At 45.5% G+C, this 15,720-nt stretch overlaps 1 protein-coding gene across 4 annotated transcripts in view; it reads left to right on the top strand.

Annotated features, from left to right (window-relative positions):
• The first annotated feature begins 14,207 nt into the window (after positions 1 to 14,207).
• LOC142893948 (PH and SEC7 domain-containing protein 1) overlaps positions 14,208 to 15,720 on the top strand; it is a 39,700-nt gene continuing 38,187 nt past the window's right edge. For all 4 annotated transcript variants that reach the window (XM_076034966.1, XM_076034965.1, XM_076034963.1 and 1 more), the window contains exons 1-2: positions 14,208 to 14,969; positions 15,509 to 15,626. In XM_076034966.1, coding sequence (XP_075891081.1) covers positions 14,226 to 14,969; positions 15,509 to 15,626 — 862 coding nt within the window. In that variant the 5' untranslated portion in view covers positions 14,208 to 14,225. The remainder of the gene's footprint in view (positions 14,970 to 15,508; positions 15,627 to 15,720) is intronic.

Below are 15,720 nucleotides of genomic sequence, written 5' to 3'. Positions count from 1 at the left end.
GTTTCCTTAAAGACTTTCTGGTTATCTGCGACAGCCAGTGAGTGTTTCCGGTGTTGACCGTCACAATAAAGCATCGCCAGCGTAACCTATGATATGGTTAAAGAGGATGTCACGTTTGAAGCGGAATATTCAGTATATATTCGGCATTTAATTAGCCTTAAAATGACGACTATAAAGCAAAACTGAAAGGCTGAAATAAATATAATGGATTAACAGACCAAAATAACATGAAACAACATTTCAAAATGTCCATTCACAGTTCCAACATCGAATATGATACAAAAAATATTATGCTTAATCAAACTCATTAACAGATTGACATAATTTTTGCAGGTTTGAACTCAATAATATGTCACAATATTTGTGGAACTAGTTGCTGTTATCGTCCCAAGGGGTCTTCGTTACTCTTCCAACCCTTATTGTGAACATCAAAGGGTTTTAGTTTCCGTTGTCTCGCCCTATCACTGCACCACTTGACACCATGAGAGCACATTCCCTCTTCCTGTCCGACCATGCAGTAAAGACCTTGCTGCTTGGACGGGTACTGGGGGCGGGACTTCGCTGTGACGTAAAATCACCTCGTTCAGAGAGCACTTTGACCTAACTGGAATCTAATCCAGTCCTTCACTTTGACCAGTATCTCCCGGAATGCACCTCTAATTGGGAAAACCAAACTTTTGCCTTGAATGTTTTTTTTTATAGCTTCTCATTGATAAGAATGATTAAATAATTAATCTATTCTTTTCCAGACACGCTTGGCTACTATCGCCGATTGCATGCTAAACTGCTTATTTAGGCATCTGTGGAATTTGTACCGAGGGTTCAGGAGGTTATTTACCTGACACTGGAAAGTGTGCAGTTATATAAGGTTCCTGGCAGCACATAAAGACTGACAGAAACACAGGCTCAGACACACACGCACACATGCACTCACACATGCACGCACACTTTCTTGCATCATGTTGTGACAGCTGAAATAACTAACACATATTGCACCCAGTCCAGAGCTCACGAGTTGCAACACAATAATACCTTTGTCAGCAACCTGGTTTGATCAACTGATTTCAAGGTATGAGAGAACAGCAGACCGTTCATCCGGTAGAGCAGCCTGGTCCTGACTGTAACAGGAGCATGACAGCAGAAATAGCATAATATATTAAAGGCCAGAACTACTAACTACTTTAGAATGTGTTTGAGCAAAATGCCAACATAAGATTGGCAACATGTTTGTCCTCTTCCTCATTGTCTTTAGCACAATGTATTTTTTAATTTGTTATTTTAAAAATGTCATAGTTGACACTGGGCATCAAGTGAGGAACAGATGAGTCACTGTGAGTCTAATTTATTTTACTCCTCCACAAGTATAAAGAAACTAAATTTAAACTAAACTAAGCCCCACTCTATGTCGTCCTGCTGATTAAAGCAGGTAGCTGCCCACTTTGGTTGCTTAGAGCCACAGAAAGTTTTTGTTGCTGTTGAGTAGAAAAGATGTAGTGACATTGTACAGTAAAATTGAAAAGTTGTATTCCAGTAAATCCGTGTTTTATGTATTCATATATGTTCCAACACTGCTGTCAATACATATACAGTAGAACGCAATATGGTCCTATGGATACCAGGAGGAATAGAAATTGCTGTGGTCTAAACACATTTTAAAACAAGCCTCTACCACGGTATACAGATGATAGCTTGGACAAGAACGCACAATTAAGACCCAAAATATTGATGTCATACACTACTTGCACAAGAAACGTAGATGATCATTATTTCTCAAATGAGAAACACTGTTCAGATTATTGAGGCAGCTTTGTTGCAACACTAAAAGAGCATACATTGCAGTTGGTTGGTGCAGTTTATCTTGCTGCCAGAGGGGGGCGAAAACAGACAAACGTCGTATGAACACATTGGAAGGCAGGAACTAAATAAAGGGTCTTGATAAGATTAATGTTGCTGTGATGATTGTGATGGAATATTACAAAAATAATATAATAACAGGACAACCTAAACTAAGTTATGTTTTGATCAAACGATGGACCGAGGGGGAGAAACAAACTGAAAAACTAAAGAATTTGTGATCCTGCGTTGAGATAAAGAGCATATTCACAATATTTTTACCCTGTAATGACAACTTTCAATGTCAAACAGTCTAAGGAAATAAAAAAGAACGTGGTGCTTTTTTTCTTCTTCCTTCCTTTCACGATTGGCATCCAGTCCTGTTTGTTTGTTTGTTTTTCCCCAGAATCAAGGAGACACATCAGTCGAGCTTCAACATCTTGTTGTTGACGAACTCGCGATCACCCGGTGATCCGGTTCTGTAGCGGATGCAGACACTGGGCATGCCCATCCCGGCGGTGGAGGGGGGCGGGCTGGAGGAGTGTGTTAGGGCTGCTGGAGAGGAGGAAGAGGAGGGGGAGGAGGAGGAAGAAGAAGAGGTGGAGGAAGAAGAGGGAGGAAGAATAGGTGGAGGAGGAGGAAGAGGAAGAGGTGTCCATCCATCCTCCAGCATCACTGTATGCACCTGACGTGAGGCAGACCGTCCACACATACACGCACACACATTCTCTCTCTCTCTCTCTCTCTCTCTCTCTCTCTCCGTCTCTCCCTCTGTCTCTCTGACACACACACTCGGAGGCGGGGAGCTACAGGGGAAGCGGATATATGCGGACCGCAGTGGCTCCTTCGCAGCGTCGCCTTCTCTCCGGTGCCGCAGTGACCAACGTTGCCGCCGCCGCCGCCGCCGCTGCACAGACACCATCCCGCCTCCTGGTGAGTTCCCACCGGCCTGCCGCTACTTCGTGCTCGACTGCCGCGATGCGCTTTTCCTTCTTTGGCTCTGCCCAGCCGCATATGTTTGGCCCCCGCCGCCTCAGAGGCATGCGGCAAGAAAAAAAAAAAAAAAAAAAAAAGTGCACGCACAAGTACAGCCTAAGTACATATACGCTAAGTAAGCACGCCGCATCCTGGCGGACCTGCGGGTCAAAACAGCGCCGGCGGTGACGCATCACCAGCCCCGCAGCGGGTCTATTTAACTTCGCCCTTGGCGGCGAGAAGTTGTTTGGTTGACGGGGTGAAAAGGATGGAGAGCGTGAGCGGGCTTTCAATGTGGCGCGCACAGGTGAAGGCGCACCTGGTGGATTTTGACCGCCAAAACAGGTGATTTTTTTTTTATTATTTTTTTTTTTATTTCTATTATTATTATTCATGACATGAGGTGCAACACATTTCCCACAGTCTGGTCACTCGGATCAGTGTGGCCTCGCTCTTCTTTCACTGTCTTTATTGATCCATTGATTGTTTAAATCCCCAACTTCTGAAATGTATATTTTCATTTACAGTCAACATTCCCTCTTTTTGACTTTTCTCAACCAACACAAAAACAGCTACTTAAACGTGAGCATTTTTAATTTATTTTGTGTGCTCAAGGGTTTGATACGGGTTTGCCTGTTGATGCCGATGTGTTGCCGCAGATGATAAATGACACTGCAGGGAAAGTCTCTGCATCCCACAGAGGACAGGAGCCGCATGGACAACCTGTCCAACGTCTCGCCCCAACATTTCAGCCCCGTCCTCGGCTCACCGTGGGCACCTGGAAGCATTTTGTCTTGATTCCGTTGCACTTTATGAATTGCCCCATTTGGGGTTCAGTCTAGACTCTGCAGCCCCTGGAGCTTCTGGTAACTGAGAGAAGGGGGGAGGTCATGAAAAAAAAGGAGCTCATTCTTCCCGGCCTTTCCTGAAGGCGAAGTGAAAACACACATTTACTCCATCACGTTTGCATGGCTGCTTGTGTGAGTGTCTCAGAGGAATCAGCCACTCTGAAAATGACTGCAGAGGGTTTATTTTCAAGCCCTGCTGTCCTTTCACCACAGTATCAGAAGGCCAAATATGATGGAGGTTACAATACGAATCCTCATGAAGGCTTAGAACAAGTCTCTGTGTGTGAGATTCATCATCCATACCTCAGGTTAGTTCAGTTTGAACTGTAATTGAGGACAGCTTTGTTTGCCCCCTTGTGGCCGGTTGCAGTAAACCTTACCCCTCCTCTCTTGCTAGCACTGAAATCGGTGTTGCGCTAAACATTACAGAAACACAATATACACAGTGTTGACAGGACTATTTAGTTGGACTTATGCTGCGTCTGGCCACTCAGGGGCCGATATATCAGCCAGCCATCTGGGAGCCAAAGTTTTTGAGCGCTATTACATCATTTATCTTCCAAAACTATCACTGGAACATGCAATGTATTGGACGATTGTTACCCCATTAGTGACATAATCAAGCCTTCAACGCTATCAATCAACTTTTTAGCTAATGCGGTTCCTGAAAAGCAGACTCATCCTGATACTTTGAGGATAAAATATCATTGTTTGGTATGCAGGAGTACACAAAAGATGGAATAGAATTTTTTGAGGCAGCTGATTCAGTCTCGGTGTTTTAATTCTCTTTTCGTCAGCACAGTGCTGAGGATGTAACATCACTGAGTAGAATGGACTTGAATGACTTTCTCCTTCTTCCCACGTCTCTTGTTATCTCTTCCTACACTCTCCCACTCTTTGCACCCCCTTGCCAGAGGATTTTGCTGCCTTTTCTGTTCCTCATGAGCTTTTTCCGGCGCATTTCACCCCTGTATATTTTGTGTGTAAGCTGTATGTCTTCTTTTCTCATGATGAACAGCACTATTTGCAAGAGATAGATCATCGGAGGTGTGTTGGTGGGAGAATTTAGGAGGTGTGATTGCTGGGGATTGAAAGGGCCTTTCAGCGTTTGGATTGGCATGAGCTTGTGTGAAGACGGTTAGCATTTTTACAATTTGGCTGTGTTTTTCCATATAATGAGAGGTTGTCTGCTGCTCCAATATGTGAGTCTGTTGTTTTTGGCCGCCATGCAGACCAAGCGTTTTGCAGTCGCCCTGAATGATCTGTTAGTAATAAAACATAAATGTGTTGTAGCTGCAGTGAAAACGTGTCCTCGTTTTTTTTTGTTTTGTTTCACACTAATCAGTCAGCTACAGTGTAATGCAAGTATGGAAAAGTGGGATACATTCTCGGCTGTTTGGTTGCTCTCTGTTGCCTGTATTTTAATTTTTGCCATAATTTCTCTGGGACTGACAGGCAATAATGCCCTGCAGAAGCGAAACAACAGGTACAGCAGGTTGATGAGACTGTTTGTCTGATCTGAAAGATTTAACCAAGGCCATCAAGCCAATTTTTGATACCTTCAGTAATATTATGACTTTTATTGAATCTAACGTTGTGTATTTTTTTTTTCCTTTGGGTTCCCACTACAGCTGCGTAATTCCCTCTTGTGTTCATTACCCACTCACGGAGAGCAGTTTAGTTTTTTGTTCTTTGTCGTTGCTGAGCTGAAGACTGACTAGGAGCAAGAACAAAGTCAGCTTACCCAACAAGTTCAATGCCAAAAAAGAGAATGACAGAGTACAGTGCTTTTCTGATTTCTTCTCAGAGAATCCGAGATGAATGCTCTGCATAGAGGGGAAGATTGTACTTTTGTAAAAACAACAACAACAACAATGTTGTTCAATATGTTGTTGTAGGTTGATGTGTTAGTTGATGTTTTTGTAGGGGATCACCTGAACTCTGGAAGAGGCTTTAGGGTTGATGTCTTGTGTAAAACCTTCATTATATTTTTGTTTTGTTAAATTCTGTTAATTCTTCACATTTTCAGCAAAAGTTTGTTTTTCATTATTGATTAACTGCATGTCAATAGATTTAAAAAAAACAAATGGTTTTGTCTTAGCCACTTCCAAGGTTGACCACCAGCAGGTTCTTGTAGGGCTTCACTCTTTGTTTTGTCTCTTGCTCAGCTTCCTCACTTCCTCAGACACTCTCTGCTTTGCTTTCTTTGGTGCCTCTTGCCTTGATAAAAATCTGACAGCCATAAACATGGAGCTCCTTGTCGCCTACTGCTGTTGATCTGGGTGTGTGACGTGTTGCAGTAAAATTAGGTGACCGGGCCAGAAAACCAAAGGTACATGAACTAGTAACAGGCCGGCTGCGCACAAAACTGACATTACAGCGTCATAAAGGAAGTTGTAAAACTGTACTTCCTGCTGCTTAACATGACTCCCTCCATGAGTTTTATGCACATTTCATACTGTGAAAGACAGCAGTCCCTTCAGTGAACTGCTGTCAAGAGGGAGTGTGGATTTATTTGATGAAGTGGGTCATTATTTCTGTAGACACAATCCGGTTGGTTCTTCCAAAAGTAACATTTAGATATTGGGGGAGAAGACCCAGATTCCCACAGCATAGGCAACAGCAGCTCAGCGACTTGGATGGACAAGTTTGGGTGTTCTGAAAGACACATTGTCAGAGAAAGGTATGCCGAACCTCCTCTCGGCGCCTTGAGGAGTTTATTTTTAAACCCTCGCAGATCAATGAGCTCCAGTGTTTGTCTCCTCGCGACACTCAAGTTCACCCCTGATTGATGGCATTCAACGTAATTGTGTAACTCGATTGTCCTTAATGCTATTTGTCTAAAACACATGTTGCTGTAGGGGTGCCCAGTCTGCACTGGGATGTCAGTTTCATCTGTGTCACTGCTGCAGAACTCTTGACCTCGTTGAGCTGCCGAGCAGGACGAATGAGAAGAGCAGTGGAGTGGTGCTGATTTCTCCCAGCTGCGGTGCATCTTTAGCTTTGTCAATAAATAGTCAGGTGTTCATAAACGTAATAGTGACAGTCGGAGTACATCCACTTCCTGATTGAGGACAAGAGATGTTTTATTAATGCCATATTCTCAGTATAATTTTTCCAATCAAGAATATCAATATCATTATTATATCTATATTAATATATCAAGAATATCCCAGTTGTGCTGCTCCTACTTTTTTTATTTTTATGTCTATCATTTGGCCAGTGTGGGAGTTGCCAGATGATTGAGATGCTTCAGATAATCATGATGTCATGTAGCCAAAACTATCTTGGCAAAAAACATAAAGGCATGTATAGACCATGTGTGTGATAATGTGGGTGGCCAGGATTTGTGAGTGTGAAGCCTCTGATTAGATAATGTGAGAGAATGCGTGAGAATGTTTTTCTTTCCTTTGTTTTATCCCCCCAATGTTAGGGTGTCAGAACTGCTAATGTCACCACAAGATGAGACTTGTTGCCGTTATTCGCCATGTCCTTTCACACCTGCACCGTTTTTGACGTTAAACCGTTTGTGGTTGATTGAAAAAAAAAAAAATCTAATCAATTTTATTTGCCCATGCGGCAGTTGCAAAAAAAAAAAATTGATGCACATCATCTCATCAACTCCATCAGCATTAAAGGGGATGCTTTTATTGCATGAAATCATAAAAATATGCAAATACATGGAAAAAACAGCAAGTAAATGAATGAGCTGCTTTAGCCGCTGGGCCACTTGATGCTAAAGTTGCTTTTTAGACAAACAAGATGTCAGTTATTTCCGGACACGGTTCCTGGATTTATTTATTTATTTCCTGTAAAGACTTTCTTTTATGAAATGTAGCGAGCAGCTTGTCTGCAGCTTGGCACATCCTTGAGACGCTGACGCCGCGCTGAATATATTACCCGCTGGTGTCCATCAGGTTTTATGTTGATCCCATTAGGATGAGCGGCGCTCACTGCCGGGCCTGCAGTCAACTTCTCTGTGTCTCGAGCCTTTGCTCCCTCCTTGGTTGCACCTCAATCAACAAGCCCACACTGACTCAGCACGCATGTGAGAGGCAGAGCGATGGAGAGGAGGCGGAGCCTGTGATAGGCGTGCGTGCACATGTGTGTGTGTGTGTGTGTGTGTGTGTGTGTGTGTGTGTGTGCGTGTGCATGCGGCTGGCTGCGCTGGTCGGACAGGTCTGCAGTGCCTCGCCGTGTCTCTCTCTCTCTCTCTCTGGGAGAAGGAGGCAAGAATGAGAGCGAAGCGCTGAAGGACGAGTGCGGGATGGAACTATGTGGGAGGTGTGAAATCCTGCTCAGATGAAGCAGCTGTGAGAGGAGGAGAAGGTGAGTGTGGGGTTGAGGCGAGAGTAGGAGATGAAAGATTGGGTTTGTGTGCGTGCGTGCGCCGCCTGCGTGTCTGGAGTAGAAGCCGAGCTGCCGGTGTCTCCAGCCTGCGCGTGCAGCTCGGGGTCCAACCTCCGCAGCAACACTGACGCGGCCAGATGACAGCTCCTGCGCTGCCATCCAGGTGATCGAGGTGCTCCGGATAATCATGATGTCATGTTCTCGGGACCAACTGGGCGATGAAAACAGAGAGGACTGTGTGGACCATGTGTCCGCCGACGTGGGTGGCTGAGATTTGTCAGTGTGAAGTCTTGAGGGAGATAACGTGTGAGGGTGTGCGAGAACGAGGGACTGCATTTTTTTTTTTGTTTGTTCAATCCGCCCATGTGAGCTTGTCAGAACATGCCAATGTCGCCGCAGCACGAGCCAAGTTTCTGGTATTGGCCATGTCACAACTGTTTTCACTGGTATTTATGGGTAAGAGTGAGTTTTTAACATTTGGGCGAAGAGTCCAAGCAATATTTAATTTTTCACATCACTAGTTAGGTTAGGTTGCAAAATCATAGTTTGCTACTAGAAGCTATTGACTAGATGGTGCAAGTAGTGGTTGTGGTAGTACTAGATATTTATTAACAGGGAATACACCACATATGTTAGCTAAATGTAGTTCAGCGTTAGTGTTAGCTGTGGCTGATTAACCATTGGATATTAGGTTGTCGCTGTATTCATCTGGTGTGCTCAGTTTTTTTGTGGTGAATTGTCTAAGGTCGCACAACAATAGTTCTATTTTTAAATGTTGACTGTTGCCAGAGTAGGCGGTTTAAGTTGAACCCCAGCTGTGCTAATGAAGTCATGTGTCGCCATCAGATAGTATAAATCTGCATGGGCTCTCCACTCAATTACAGAAATGGGACAGATCCAGTGCATTATCAGTAGCAGCTCCTACACTGACATAATTTACTCGCTGGGCATTGGAAACACGGTGCCGATAGAATTCATTGATCCCATGTTCCAGTCTATATTTTGTGCGGGACAGGCAATCCGCTGCATTGTAACGTGAGCCAATCCGGAAGGAGTGAGCCGATAGTACAACAGCTGATCATCAGTGGGTCAACTCCATGCGACCTTTGCTTGGAGACATTTCACTACCGAAACAACTAGAGTCGAGGCAAAGGCCCAGGCAGCAACTGCTGATTTAATTTACGACCTGAAGACGTTTGCTGGAAAGTTTACAGGGAGTCCCTGCCAAAACGATACGGAGCAGCAGACACCCACCTGCAACTATGAGAATATAAATGGGGATGATATATTTTCTCAAACCTGACAAAAACTAGTGACTCTTATAGCAAAAAATATTCTAAAAGCAAAACAGGATTAAGCCACTTCAATGAAATACTAGAATATAAACACTAATGAGAACTTTCTTTTAGATGTGGCTTGAAAACCTGAGAAGATGATGAAAACATGGCACCTCAGTGTTAGGAATGGTTGGTGTGTGAATTTAAAGGGATGTTCTTTAAATAGCCCAGACCAAACTAAAAATAGCCCTTGTGTATCAAAGAGAAGCTGTCTGGACTGAAAGTGAGGCTGTGTTGCCTGAACATCCCCCAGGTGCTTTTATGCACAATTTACCTCTTTCACGCTCACTAATGCCCTTTTTCTACTTCCTGTCAAACTAATCCCAGTGTCCTTGCAGAGTTTTAGCGCTGCAGTGCAGACAGGATGAGCATGTGTTGGGTCTTGAAAGCAGTTGGTGCACAACTCGGGCGTAAAATATCACGCGAGTTTCCTGTCAAAGCTTTGAGATCAAGGTCATGGCCACTGTGGCGATGATTGAATGGCTTCTAGAAGCATCTTTTTTAATCTTCCACTCTCTCACTCTCTCCCTGTCTCCCCCTCTCTCTCTCTCTCTCTCTCACACACACACACACACACACACACACACACACACACACACATACATACGCAATACACATTTTGGAATGAGTCACAGGTCTCTTTTGCTCCAATGTGTCTTTGGAGGCTGATAGAAGCAGCGAATGTAAACTAAGTCGTCTTTCTGGGGCTCTTTGTCTTTGCTTGCAGCGAGCATGCAAATGAAGCATGAAGTCACATTACGTTATATGTAATAATCTGCAGGTGAAACAAGCATACAGGAGCTAATATTAGCAAGAGTCCCAAGTCACTGGTATCCGTGGGACCTGACATTAGCGCAGGGTTTTAATTACCTGTGTGATTTTTAAAAGTCCTGCAGAACAATCTGCTGGAGTTCATTCACATGTGATGTTGCCTCCATCAGCGTTCTAAAGCACAGAGACAATAATAGGATGAGTCATCAGTACCAGACCGTGGGGCGCTTCCTCAAGATGCTTCCCCAGAGGTGCTGCTGGAAATTAACAAAACATTTTTTCGAAAAGCGTGGGTGTGTGATATGGTAATTTTTTTTAATAAGGTCACATCAACAAAAATATTTGTATTTTCTTTAATTTTCAAAGTTATAGCAGATTAAGCATTGTCCAAGTTTTAACCAGTCCCAGTTCAGAGAATCTTCTAGTGATTTAATTACAGTTACTCAAAGAATTACTTGACAGAATTTAATACACTAGTGCCAAATGATTGCAATAAAAAAGATTATTAATATAACAGTTACTTCACTATCATTTGCACTATTTATATATTAGAAACAAAGAGGTTCGAATTGGGAAATGTGCAGTTTCGACTTTCACTCAACCCTTATCTTTATTTCTCTTCACTCCGTCTCTCTGCTGCTGCTGCAGAGGAAGTGTTGGGTTTCATCTTGGGACCTTTCAGTAACTCTTCTCTCCCATCAATTCCTATCCGCACACATACACACGTGCCTTGTGCCCCCATCCACATCCGTCTCCAGCGGATCGATGGATTTCGAGGGGCGCAAATGAAGTTCACCGCCATAAGCTCCGCCTGCAGTATTGATAGTGGCTGGCCTCAACCAGGAATGATGACAGGGTCCCGAGGTGAAAATCCACGTCAATGTATAAACCTTCACATTATTACATACATTCACAACAGCGTTATGGATGTAGTATCAGCAAAAACGCATGCACAGACATCTAGATTAGAAATGGACGTCCAAATGTAATGACTTTTTTTTACACACCATCAGTTTTTGTTTTCTTTTTCTCATATTTAAAGGTTAAGTGTGTAAAAGTTGCAAATTATGAAGAAGAAACAGCGACATCAAGTGGTTATATTTTAGAGTGCACCGTCTTTCACTTTCTTTCCCCGCTCTGAGCTAGCCAGTGAGCTACAGTGGCCTGTGCACCCAGACCTGGGTACCTGGCACACCTTCTTCTTAGTTTGTTTATTTGAAGGACACAAAATCACACGAATTACAAACCGCAATATCAGGCAGGCCGGATTGTCCATATCCGTCTTCCTTAAAAACATGGCGGTGCAAGATGGCAGCTAACTGGGAGCCTTGTTGTATGTATATTCTTATATTTATATGAGAATTGTTTTCAGGGTAGGAAAATCAAATGACTTTTGTTGTACTGCAATTATACATTTTTATTAATGTATTTATGGGCAGTATTTATTGGAAAGTTTTAATATAAAAATCATAAATCAAGCCAAATATTACACACCGGACTTTTAATAAGCTTAATGGCTAAATTGAAAGCACAACAGCACAACTACAAATAAAAACAGTATCAATACATTTTATCATTTACAAACACCAATATTATCTTTAAAGTTGGCTTATGAGAACGAGTTAAGAAAAGGAACCAAATTGATCTGAAACCTCTGAAAACAAGGACCAGACTTCTCACCATAAAGAGTGTAGATACTGCAAACTTCCAACTAGGCTGGGGCGAACAGTAATTAGGGGCTGGTGGAGAGTCAGCCCAGCTCGAAATGTGTTGAATTGCGTTTGGTGTCTTTGAAGGGGTCACTGATGGAAAGTTGCCAAGTTTCTCACAAGTTCTTTTTGTTCTGTCAACTTAAATCTCCGACTTGTTTCTCTCTCTCTCTCTCTCCCACCACCGCCACCATACGTCAACTCCAATCTGTCACTGCTGGCACCCCGTTGGATTTTTCCATCCTCGTTAGCACTCAGTTTTTTTTTCTCTCTCTCTCTCTCTTCTCATCTATCTGCGAAATAGACCAGTTTGGCGGCATCAATGGCATGGAAAGTAGCCACTGCATGAAGGGACAACTCGGGGAATTGGCTGAAAGTGGATTTAATCCACTGAGGAACAAAAAAAAGACACTTCAGTGACGTGTCCGGTGGGCGACGTGTCTCCTGCACTGAATCCCGTTTGACAAATAGAGACAGGAACAAAACAGGCTCTGGAATATTTATAGCACAAAGGAAATCTGTCAGAGGGTTTCAAAAAATGAAATCTGAGGCAGGCTAACATGGTTTCTTTGTGATTCAACACTGCTAATTTGCAGCTGACATCTGAGTGTTGTCTCATTTCATTCAAAGGTTATCAGGGGCACAGTGGCTGAGCTTTCTCAATGAGTCAGAGAGCAGAGCAGAAAAAAGCATAAGATAGGTAAACAGGAAGGAGCCAAAAAAAATGAGACCACTGAAATACAGCTAATGACTGACTGACTATGTGTGTGTTTCGTACACAGGTATGAAGAAGAGGGAGCTGCTGCTGGTGTCTCACGGGCCAGTTTGTCCTCTGGCCGGTCAGCCGCTGTGTCTCCGCTCAGCACACAGACGCTCCAGGAGGCAGAAGAAAGACCGTCTAAAAATAAACTAACACCCAACAGCAGCAGGAGGCAAAAAAATAAATAAATAAATAAAAAGACAAGCTGGCGAGTCGAGGTCGCAGAGGTGCTTTTCCCTTCAGCTTTCGTCTCATCTGACCGGCGTTTTAACACCTGGCTCCCATTCCTGGTCACGTCATGTCTCAGTCTGGTAATGTCCTCCATTTGTACGTGGAAGTGAGATCCGCTCCGGACCAGAATGGAGGGAAGCCTGCATTTGGTGTGAAAGAAGAGGGGCTCAGTGCGCTTCAGGACAGCCCCGCCGAGCTCCTGTCCAAGCTGGCGAGCCAGAATGTCACCAAGGCCTCGGCAGCTCAACGCTGCACTCGCGGCCCGTCCCCTTCCAGGAACACGGTCGGCTTCCGGCCTCAGCCGTCCAGCGGCTCCCCTTCGCTCAACAAGCGGTGGAGCGCGCCGTGCGATGAGGTGTACCGCCTCCACTCTTCGCCAAAAACATCCTCCTGCGCTTCACCTGGCTCACGCACTTTCAGCAAAGAGGGCGGCGGCGACGGCAAGCGCTCTGTGGTCACGTTCAGCTATGTGGAAAAGTCCAACGTGAAAACCTTGGACAGCCCGTGTAAATCTTTCCGTGACAAAGGGACGAGAGAGGAACGGTCCACCCCATCACGCTTCCACAAGAGGCTTAGTGACCCGGTTTGGTTTGGCAGCCCAGATTCCTCGTGCAGCTCCAGCCCCAAACTGACTTTCTGCTCTCCGGGGAGGCACCAGCAGACGTTCTCCCCCGGCTTCTGCCAGTCCGAATTGGACCCCATTGGCAGAGCGGCGACTCGAAGGGCTGTGGAAGAGTTTGGCTCGCCTTTGCTGCGGATCAAACTGGCCCATGCGCTGGAGATGGCGTCCTCACGCTGCACCCGGCAGCAGCGTTGTCAATCCTGGGCCGGGTCGCCCGTCCAGCGCCAGAACGTCACGGCCATCAACCCCAAAGACCAGGCAGCAGTCCAGAGCCAGATCCTCTCCCAGTCCAGACCGGCTCTGGCTCCGGCTCACTGTGTGAAGGCTCAGAGTCCTCGCTGGTGTTATAAAGACGACAAAGCTCTGGCAGGAAGTCCTGCCACCCAAAGACATCCTCACAGGACCAGCACCAGGAGCGGCTCCCCGCAGGAAGCGATCCTTCCACTTGGCAATAACGTGCCAGAGGGCTTGAACCAGTTGAGTGACAGTAAGTCCTCGTCTCCGGCTCACAGCCCCGTAGTCGCTCGCAGGCTGGCCGAGGAGGCGACCAAGGTGTCCTCTATCTTCTCCGAGGTCAGGAGATCCATGTTGCACAATTCCTTTGGTGAAGAAGAGCACATACAGCAGTCCAAGCAGACGCTCAAAATGAACATCCCTTTAAACGACCACAACATGCCAGCAACCGACAACACAGACTGTCACCAGCCCCAGGGCTCTACCCCAAAGTTGCCCCAGATGAACCGAGAGGACCTCACCCTCAAGCGTGAGCACCGAGGCTCACTGTTACCCATGTCCCAAACCTCCCCTGCCATCCCTTCGCGCATCTTCCGCCCCTCTCACCCTCCCACCGAGCTCGGCTCTCCGATGAGGGACCCCAGGTTATTGCAAGCTGAGCTGCGAGCGCCGGATACGCCCACCTTGCATCGCCGCCAACTACCACCGTACACAAGAGAGCCCTGGTCCTCAGCCCTGATCAACAGAGAGGTTCTGAGCTGCTCAGAGCGAGGAGACTGCACTGAACTTGCACGCAGACTCTACATCAACCAGAGCGTTGAGGAGGCCCCCATCAGCTGGACCTGCAGGCAGCACTGGGGGGATCGGGTGGAAAGCAACCCAGACACTGAGCTCGGTTCTGGGTCCGTCAAAGAGCAGCAGCCCGATGGTCATCCATCCAGCCAACGCCATCGGCAGATGGCGCTCAGTCCGACATCCCAGCAGAAACGGGCTGAGCAGAGGCGGAGAGAGATCCTGCTTCTCGGACCGGTGGCACTGGACTCTGCCGAGGAGGACGAGGGCTGCGACGAGGAAGAACAAGGCAACGAGCTGGAGGGCCTAGAGGAGGGGGAACAAGAGTTTCCGCAGAGGGTCGGCGAGCCCCAGGGGGCGGAGCAGAATGGAGCAATGGGAGGCTCGTCCTCCCGGAGCTCCAGCGGGGTGACGGGAAGCCTGGCTGACAGGGACTGTGTGTCCCCAGAGTCCAGCCATTCCAGTCACCAAAGCAACGAGACGGGAGCCGCCACCTCGGGCATACAGGTGACGCTGATTAATTGCACCATACAAATGTTTTTTTGGGGGGGTTTGACAAAGAAATAGATTAAATGTAACATGAGTGAATGGAGCAGGAGTCAAGATGAACGCAGCCTGGTTGTCTGATTTAGCAGAATACAGTACAATACAATAGAATAGTATGCCCTTTATTGTTTTTATACATAGGACAGTTAAAATTGAAAGGAAGCTAAACTTGTATTTTCCTGTTGTGAATAAGATCTTACTTGTCCCAAAGGTTTATTTATTTTTGCTTGTTAAATGTATATGAAGATGTCACTTACTATTCCAGCAATTTCTATGGATATATAATTCTAATATTTCTCCCTATGAAACATATTAATGAAAAAAAATCATAAGGGAACAGCCACCATTTATACAGTTATAGTTCACAGAGCAGGGCACTTCTTCTGTTTAGCCGAGACTGTAATCCACCAGATTCTCCTCCTTCATTATTTTACTTCCCTGTATGATTTTCTCGGCAGCTGTATGCAGCAGTGACCTCCTGCATGTCTCTTGTCTTTCAGACGGACAGCGGCTGTGTGGTGCCCGTACCGTCACTGCACTGTCAGAGGATCGCGCGAGCCAAGTGGGAGTTTTTATTTGGAAGCTCCACTGAGGGCGCTGCAAGCAGGGGCGACAACAGTGAGAGCAGATTTCCCTCAGTTTTACCTTTTACAATGCTGTTTATGTCATGGCTGAGTGAAGAATTTAGCTCTTTATTTAGTATTAAGTATCT

Source organism: Nelusetta ayraudi, unplaced genomic scaffold, assembly GCF_046127955.1.
Source record: "Nelusetta ayraudi isolate G7.1 ecotype Tasmania unplaced genomic scaffold, CSIRO-AGI_Nayr_v1 ptg000042l, whole genome shotgun sequence".
In the NCBI taxonomy this organism is placed as follows: domain Eukaryota; kingdom Metazoa; phylum Chordata; class Actinopteri; order Tetraodontiformes; family Monacanthidae; genus Nelusetta; species Nelusetta ayraudi.
This window is presented reverse-complemented; position numbering and strand designations above follow the sequence as displayed.